At 29.0% G+C, this 10,174-nt stretch overlaps 1 protein-coding gene across 1 annotated transcript in view; it reads left to right on the top strand.

Annotated features, from left to right (window-relative positions):
* LOC106882611 (collagen alpha-3(VI) chain) overlaps positions 1–10,174 on the top strand; it is a 180,154-nt gene that overhangs the window by 130,863 nt on the left and 39,117 nt on the right. Inside the window, exons 44-46 of the mRNA XM_052975952.1 lie at positions 905–1,474; positions 5,452–5,478; positions 7,320–7,895. Coding sequence (XP_052831912.1) covers positions 905–1,474; positions 5,452–5,478; positions 7,320–7,895 — 1,173 coding nt within the window. The remainder of the gene's footprint in view (positions 1–904; positions 1,475–5,451; positions 5,479–7,319; positions 7,896–10,174) is intronic.

The raw sequence follows: 10,174 nt of genomic DNA, 5'->3' as shown, positions 1-10,174 counted from the left end.
CCTCTCTCTTTCTCTCTCTCCCTCTTTCTCTCTCTCTTTCTCTCTCTCCCTCTCTCTCTCTCTCCCTCTTTCTCTCTCTCTCCCTCTTTCTCTCTCTCTCTCCCTCTCCCTCACTCTTTTTCTCTCTCCCTCTCTCTTTCTCTCTCCCCCTCTCTCTTTCTCTCTCTCCATCACTTACTCATGAACTTCCTCTCTAACTCTTTCATATTTTGACTTGGAATATAGTTATTTAGCTTTTAGAAGTTTGTTTTAAAAGTTGTCCACTTCAGTTTTCAATTTTAAAGCTGTATTTCATTTATAATTAAATAGCGACTTTTGATATTTTCTGTAATAGAGCTTAATTAATTTCTACTTATTTACTGCAAATGTTTTTGCTTTCATAAATTTTTATAAATCGTGGTTAATTAGATCTTTATAAACTTTATTTAATTAATTTATTCTCAAATGTTTTCTGGAACATTCTAACTTAGGTATATTTCACTTTAGATCATGTAATCCTATACAGAGATACTTTAATTTTACATTTTTGTTTATAAATAGTAACACTCATACACAACTAGGGAATAATAAAACTAATAAACTTTTCTTCATTCTGTATTTATTGCAAATACATTTTTCATTTAGTACTTCTTTACTCTTTCATACACATTGTTTTCTTTTTCTCCTATATTCTCTTTCTGTTTCTCCTATTATCTTTCTATTCTTCATCTCCATGCTTTTTACATTTAATATATTATATTTAGATTAAAACATTAATAGAGTATACTATCACATTATCCTATAAGACTATTTTATTATAAACTGAATTTCTACTTTTAATTATCTTAAAACTTTCCTTACCATTGCTATTTAGTCTTGATACAGTAGTTGACATTTTACAATTTTCCTGTTTATTAATCTTCAGAAAGCTGTATATCGACTAGCACTGACATCATCTTCCTGATGGATACTTCAACGAGTGTTGAGCAACGAAATTTTAAGAAAATGGTTGCTTTCATTAAAGACTTGTTATCTAATGCTACCATTGATGCTGGAGTGGTTAGAGTAGGTGTAGCTACCTTTAGTACACAATCTCATATTGAGTTTCATTTAAATGAATATTTCACAAAGAATGAAATATTTACAGCTTTGGATAAGATCAGATATAGATATGGAAATACTAATACAGCTGGAGCTCTTCACACAATGAGAGCAAGAATGTTTACTCCTGAACATGGTGACAGAGAAAGTGCCATTGATGTGGCAATTTTGATAACAGATGGAATTTCTAATATGAACACTAACAGAATCAGCATTGAAGCAAAGGCTGCACATAAAAGAGGCATTCAAGTTTATGCCATTGGTATTGGATTGGCTGAGATCTCAGAACTAAAACAGTCTGCATCACAGCCTTCTGAGGATTATACATTTAATGTTCAAGATTTTCATGAGCTTCAAAATTTAAAGGGCAAACTATTTGAATTCTGTGACCTTGGTAAGTTGCAGCATATGTGATACCACTCAGTATTTTAAGGCATGTATTTCAGTGCACAATATAACGATAGAATATTTATATTCATAGTTTCTGATTAGGATATTTATTTGTTCTATAAACTATAGATTTTAAAATTCTGTTGAATAAGTTACAGATCCTATCAACAGAAAGGGAATTTAATATAGCAGACAAAACTTCCTCAACAAACTCTCACCCATCGTAAATCATGAATATTAGAGGAAAAAATATAGAGACATCTTTTTTTGGAATGTTAATCAAACATATCTCTGATTAACCACTTCTTAATTAGACAGTTCTGCAGCTACACAAACAAATAACAGAAGCCATTTTTAGTCATAAATTCTAATTTGGATTGGATTTTCTCGTCTGCTACATAATTAAAACAATCACCACCTTCAGCTTAATTCTTGAAGAGTAAAATTATCAAGTTAGATTTTAACATTAAAATCTATTCAAAGTCAGTATCCTTTATAGGTTACATTACTGGTGTTACCTTTTCATAACAAGATTCTCACTTTTGGTTCGTGTATTTCTGTTTTGATCAAAAGATTTTCAAGATCATTAACATGAAGTAATTTTAACCAAATTGTTTCTAAAATATGTTTTATATTTACTACTAACATTATGATATGAAACAGTAACTTATTTGTAATTATTTTATAGATATAGTTAGATGGTTAATTAATTTTTTTTTTAAATATTTCAAAACAGTTTATGAAATATATTTAAAAGTATAATTTTTAAATATATTTTACATTGCAATCTCTAATTATACCAAATGTTTATTTATCTTATACAAATCCTTGATTCCACCAAGCACAAGAAACGCACAAGTTATCACTGAAGGCTTCTCCTTTCATTAAACACTACATTATCACTATATACACTCTGAAAATCTATAAGGATTTCAGTAACTATTATTGATTTGTCATCACAAGATATAATAGAAATGTTCAATTTATTTGGAATTTAACAACTTACTTTTGTAAACTAGGCCATTTATATGTTTATTCTTCAAATAATTCTTATCTAAAAGATAATTTTTAGATTATAGGAATTTAGGCATTTAACCAAACCAACGTTAAATGTCAATCATTTAAAATCAAATTGAACGTTTCAACACACAGGTAAATGTTCTCAGCATTTCTGTTCATTACAATACTTTTGCTTCTTTGCTTCATTTTCTCATTCAACATTTTGTCATTCACGCTGCATTGATTTGTACTATATATCACTGAAAACATCTTCTGCCTTGCATGAAAACATCTTTTGAAATGCATGCGTAAAACAATTGTGCTACTTTTTATATAAGCAAACTAATACATGGTTGATCTCATTGCCATTATTGTTGATTTCAGTACTACCATTAATATAGCTACAACATACATTATTCTTCTAATTCATCATCATCATTATCGCCACCATCACTGTTAATTGAAATACATAGCATATTCATGATAGAAAAAATGTTTGTTAACCAGTCATGTGTTGAGCTGTTTAACATTTACTTCTGCTTTAGTCATCATAGGAACAAACTGGTTTAGATTGATTATGTGTACACTGGTGTGTGTATTTCTGCATGTATTTTAATAAAGCATGTATGTATATATAGATATATTCAAAGCTGAGTCTGCATAAGTTATATAGACTCAGTTTTGGATAAGTGTTATTCCTCTCTACTTAACAATATTGAGTACATTTTCTCTTCATTGCAATTTACATCAGTGAGATGCCACAGTCATCTATTTATCTATGTATATCACATCCACTCACAGACACACATATATGTATAGTGTGGGTGTGATATTGGAATATTTACATACAAACATATTTGTGTACATTGTGGTTAGAACAAACATGAACAAATTAACAAATTGAAGACTGAATTTTTCAAAACTATTATAGTTTCTTTGGTTTATGATAGTATTTTAAAATATAATTTCCAAGATTATATTTATTTTAAACAAACATAATTCACACATTTTCAAGGATTTATTGATAATCAGCTAAAGGCTTGAAATGCCTGTGAGGATATATATCTGTGTATACATGTCTGTGTGAGTAAGTGTTTGCAATAAATCTTATGTAATAATATTTTTACAATCATATTTTATACAAATATATTTCATCATCTTTTAACATTCATATCTTCATTAGATATTTTAAATTTCAAATTTTGGTTGACTATTTTTTTCCAGCTAAGGAACAAATCCTTCATATGATAACCTGTTTGCAACGAAACACTACTATTTCAGTAAACCAATTAAATACTCTCCAAATTTGTTCTTGAAGCAATTAACTATCTTTGGTTCAACAATTTCTCTGCTACTCCAATGACTATGGAAAAGATAGCATTCTGCTTTGAATAATTGTTGCAATAATCTTAAATTACATTTATGAAAGACCTCTTGTTGATTCCTTGTAAAATTCTCAAAAATCTTTCTTGAAGTTGGTTTGTTCTCAGATTATTTTAATATATATATTATTGTCTATCTTTGATTCTAGGAGCATTGAATACTAATCAAATGGTATACTTCATACTGTTTTATATTTTAATATATATTTTAGTAGCTCTCTCTCTCTCTCTCTCTCTCTCTCTCTATATATATATATATATATATATATATATATATATAAACATATTTTGATAGCTTTAAATTAGTTACAATTATTTAAAAAAATATTCTTTGATAAAAATTTTGATTTGCTTTTAGTTTCAGTTTCGAACTAATGAGCAATGATAATGATTATAAATATGATGTCCATGATAAATTGTTGACATATATTTTGAAATTAAACCTACCTGTGTCCATCATGTCTTTAATTCCATATTAGATGTGCTCTGACAAAACCTTTAATACCATGAATGACGAGAAAGGAAAGAGAACAAGACAGAGAAGCCAAATATTCAGTTTTCATAGCAATACTCCCACTTGTTTGTTGTATTTGACACTATTTCAAATTTAGGATTGTTAGATAAAATATCTATTCATGTTAAATAACTCATTTAATATTTTATTGTTCTCTCTAATCTCTCTAAACTCTTTTAATGTTAATCTCTAAACATATCATTGACAGATATACCAATACATTTCTTGAATTCAACTGAAGTAAATTCTAAATTGCCTTACAGATAATTCCAAATCATTAAAATCCTTATCTTTAGCTCTGATAATTAGACATTACCACAAGACTAGTAATTCCTTTGCAAGGTTGTCAAATACATGAACAAAGTTTATGCTTCTCATGTTTCTTCAAAGATTCATAATATCCCATATGAATTCTTTGGGTGAAAAACCTGAATAAAATGAAAGTTATATAAGAATTGTGAAATGGTGTTCAAGTACAATATCTTGTTAAAGATATTTCTGACTATCATGTCAAAGTGTTGAGCACTGTCATGTCATGAGCAGCACAATTTTTTCTTAGAAGAAACACTGAGTTATTTATATGTAATCATCTCTTGTAATTTGGTTAACAAATACTTTATCATGTCTTCTTATGTGCATCATCCATATTTCACAATAGTCGACCTAATGCCATCACTAGGAATTTACTAGAATATTATCTTTACAGAAGTCCATTTTAAATGCCACCACTGGGAATTTACTAGAATATTATCTTTACAGAAGTCCATTTTACTATGTAACACCATGCCTATTTTAAGCATTGTTGTGGGACAGAAGATCGACAGCAACTATTAGAGGCTGGTATATTGACCCTTTCAAGTCATGATGTCATCCATTTTCTTATTTAATTTTGGGTACCAAAGATTACATTAGTGAAAGATATGAAATGAAGTTACAGGAATTTATATTAAATCATATCTTGTATTGTTTTATATCAGCATTTTTAATGAAAGCTATCTTTCCAATGTTATACATATTAGAGATTTTAAATATTTTATTTGTTCTTCAATGTATCAGTAATTTAAAATATCCACTACTTTCTTACAGAGCACACACCTGTAATTTCATCTTCTGGTAAGTTTCATAAAAACTCCCAATAAACAGTTTAGATAGTTTAGCTTGGGTTCACCAAAGTATATGTATATATATATATATTTTATAATTTACTTGTTTCAGTCATTAGACTGTGGCCATGCTGGGGCACCTTGAAGAATTTTTTATTTAGGGAATCTAATCCTGTACTTATTTTGCTGAACCACTAAGTTACTGTGACATAAAAACACCAACACCTGTTATCAAGTGGTGGTGGGGAACAAACATACCCAAACACACACACACACACACATAGGTGATGGACTCCTTTCAGTTGCCATCTACCAAATCCACAAGGCTTTGATCAGCCTAAGGCCATACAAAGTAGAAGACACTTACCTAAGGTACCACTCAGTGCAACTAAACCTGGAACCATGTGGTTGGGAAGCAAGCTTCTTACCACACAGCCACACCTGCATCTATATACATGCATATGATGCATATGGATGTATATATATGTGTGTGTATATATATATATATATATATATATATATATATGATACATACATGCATAGTATATATATATATGTTGCATATATATGGATGTATATGTGTGTGTGTATATATATATATATATACATACATATAAATGTGTTTATATATAAAATTAGAGAACAAGTGGAAATACCATGACTTGTCAATTAAAAAAGATTTTTAGAAAGATATATTTGTATTTTTTTTTGGCAATAGATTTCATTAAGCTGAGTTTCTTAGAATATGGGAACTATCTAATTCCCTACCCACAGCAATGCATTTTTGATATGTAGTTTTCTATAATAGAATAATTTATTATATCTAAATTGTCTCTCTACTTTAAATAATATTATTCTAGAAAATTTTGGAAAGCCATGTCTGTAATTCAGTTGTATGTAAATATGTGTGGGTATTGTCATAATTTAACATTTGTTTTCCCTGCTGGCATGGGTTGAATGGTTTGACAGGAGCTAGCAAAGCTGAGAACCATGCCAGGCTCCTTTGTCTGTTTTTGTATGGTTTCTACTACTCAATGCCCTTCCTAGTGCCAACCAATTTACAGAGTGTACTTTGTGCTTTTCATGTGGCACTACTACCAACAGTAACATGCAAGGCCAAAAGCTCTCAACTGGGCACAGGGAGTGGTACTGTGTGTGTGATGGCTTTGTGCCAGTTGATGAGAGATTAAAAGTATAGAGGGAAGAGGCAGGAGTCTTGTAGTTGGGTAGATACATGGATACCCTTGTTGAAATAGAAAGGAGAATGAGTTAGAGAGTAAGATAAAGAAAGTGGGTAAGTCAGAGAGTAAGAGAAGCAAGCGTTAGTGAGATAGATGTTCTCTTGAGGGATGTTAGACATGGGGAGAATAAGTGAGGTGATATAGAGGTTTGGACAGAGTGAGTAGGCAGGAAAGAGGTGTATATATATATATATATATATATATATATGTATGTATGTATATATAAGTATACTACTGCTTCTGCAGTATCAATGGTAATTGTAGTGCCCCAGCTTTGCAACATCCTTGACATAGGAACTAGTAAACTAGTAAAAATATGTGTGTACATATGTATATATATATATAATTTGTTTTTAACTTTTCTACCTAGATTTATTTTTTAATTTCAATTATATGTAAAGTAATGGTAAATGGTGTTATGAAATCTATTACATGAAGAGAAATACTATTATCATTCATAAAATTTTTATTTTTGTTAACAAATAGAATGTAAGTTATTTCCTGCATCACTATATCCTAATAAACTATAATATTCTGTAAAAGTTCTTTGAAGTATGATCTGTATACAAAATGTTGATACATTTACCCTCCATTCTGCCTTATTCTCTAGGTGGCTGTATGTCATTAGATTTTGACATAGTTTTTCTTGTGGACACATCAACAACAGTGAAGAAGAGAAACTTTAAAAGTATCATTAATTTCATAAAGATGTCACTATCTGATGCTATAATTGACCAGGGCCTAGCAAGGGTTGGTGTGGCCACTTTTAGTACAAACGTACAAATTCATTTCTATCTAAATACATTCGAGACTGAAAAATATATTTTTGAAGCATTGGATAACATTACTTTTACATATGGTGACACAAATTATGCTTCAGCATTGTCCTCAGTAAGGATGAAAATATTCAAGGAAGAAAAAGGTGACCGACCTCTGGCTAAAAACATCCTTGTTTTGATAACGGATGGTGCATCAAATGTATTCAGTTACCGAACAGTAGTTGAAGCTCAGCTTCTAAGAGAAACTGGAGTAGAAGTTTTTGTTATTGCAATTGGATTAAAAGAAACCACTCAGTTAAAATATGTGGCATCTTTTCCCACTGATGAACACACAATCTTTGTTCGAAACTTTGGAAAACTTGTTAAAAATGTTGAAACTCTGAAAACCAAAATTTTCGATTATTGTGGTGAGTTTAGGCATGTCCCTAGAATTTCTATTTGTGTTCTTAGAGCACATTTATTTACACTACACCCAATCTATGTTGCAGTGGATTGTCTATCTGGTTTTGTCTATCTGCACCAGACACTAATCCAGTTTCAGTTATGTGATGTTTGGGCTTTAACTAAATAAATACTTAACTTACTCTACAAAGATACTAAATATTTCCTGCACACTATTGTCAAATTATTATTAGTCCTGTTAAAAGTTTGTAATTACGCTCTGAAGGTCAAAACATAATATTTATTTATTATGAATAAGGCAAAAACAAACTGGAATCATTCATGAGTTTTACAAACTATTAATGTAGGTATAAAAGCATTACAAATAGGATTAAAAATCAAGTATGTTAGGGAAATTAACTTTATAGTATATAACAAAGTATTAACAAAGTTCAAAATTATTTGAAAATAGCATATCCTGTCCCTATATTAAATTTACTAATCTTGTGTTTTGTATTCCTACTTTACCACATGTACCATATTATCTTTGAACAAGACAGTTAACCTTATTAGCTTCTGTTAATCTAGTTAAAAATTAGTGTAGCTCTGATAACATCCAAGAGAAAATTCTTTCTGATAAATTCAACAATCTGAGAACAAGGTATTGAAATCACCTCCACAAGTTTTTCAGCTTCAAGAACATATTCACTATAAAGTAACTTATATTTTCTCAAAATTGCTTAAAACACTTATCCTGTAGATATTAAATATAATATTATCATTTTTAAAATGTCTGTTTATTAATTTATGAAAATTAAAATTTGAATTTACAAATTAAGTTAATAGATTATATTTTTGTATTTTTGATCTTTTCAAGTAGTTTTAGTAATGATGTGTTCATAATTATATATATATATATATATATATATATATATATATATATATATATATATATATATATATATATATACATACAATGTAAACCAGATACAAGAGTCTGCTGGATGAGATTTTGGATTATCAGTTAGTAGTTCCACTGCCAGTGCTTGTTTTTCTTGACAATATTACATTAAATTATGCAACATTCGGAAATTCTAAAACAATTACCTTTGGTATTCTATTAAAATTTCTTTCACTACTAGGTATATCACAGTAAGTTGTCCGTATATTTAAAAATAATTTTGGGGATAAAATTAAGAAATGATTTTATCTTTCTATCAATTTCTTAAAGTTAAGATCATTAATTTAATTTTGAAATTTTGGTTTAGGTTTCAATCATGAAGCAAACCTAATTAGTTAATTCAATATATATAGAGACACGTTCACTCAACCATGTTGGCCTTAACTTGCTGCACTAAAAATATTACCACATGAAATTTCTAAGCCTAATCTTACGATCATGGTTTACCAATTAAATTGTATCCAGAACAGATATTAACTTGAGCCACGTTCTCTCTATGAATTTTTGAACTCCAGTCAGAAGTAGGACAGTTGTAGCATAGCCCCATGTCATCCTATCTCAGCTTTTGAAACTCAGAAAAATTCCAGTTCATTTAAATATATACATATACAAAATGGAGCCGAACACCATTCCTCCATGTGATCAGCTTGGAAAATTGTTAAGATATTAAGGTATTTTTTCTTAACATGAAACCAATGGTAGCCTTGATACACAAATAAAGAAATTCTATTCACCAATGAGCACACATTCTTGTCATTTGACATATATATATATATAAACAATAAATTAAATAGAGAGATACAATTGACAATCCAATAGTTTATTTATATTATAATATAAAATATTATACTATGAATATAATATAATGCAACATAAAAAATTGTTAAAAAACTGAAAGAGTCAATAATTTGTTTCAACTTATGTACATATTTTGATATATATATATCAGTCTCATCAGAGTTAGAGGTTTAAAGAGACATATATATGAATTGAATTGTTTATATATCAAAAAATATTTATAAGTCGGAACAAATTGTTGGCTTTTTTTGCCTTTTTATTGATTTTTTTAATATTGTTTGATATTACATTCATAGTATATTATGTTATATTATAATATAAATAAATTATTGGATTGTCAATTGTATCTCTCTATTTAGTTTATTGTTTGCAATTTGCATTATACCCATTTCTATGTGGTATTCAACTGATGTACCAGTGAATTGGATATTTTACACACCACTTCAAAGGAGTTCCTTTCCATATATATATATATATAAAGTAACGAACTAAAAAGAATTCTTTCAAAGTGGTGTGTAAAAGAGAGATTTGGAAATTATAACATAT

Source organism: Octopus bimaculoides, chromosome 23 (assembly GCF_001194135.2).
Source record: "Octopus bimaculoides isolate UCB-OBI-ISO-001 chromosome 23, ASM119413v2, whole genome shotgun sequence".
Classification (NCBI taxonomy): domain Eukaryota; kingdom Metazoa; phylum Mollusca; class Cephalopoda; order Octopoda; family Octopodidae; genus Octopus; species Octopus bimaculoides.
This window is presented reverse-complemented; position numbering and strand designations above follow the sequence as displayed.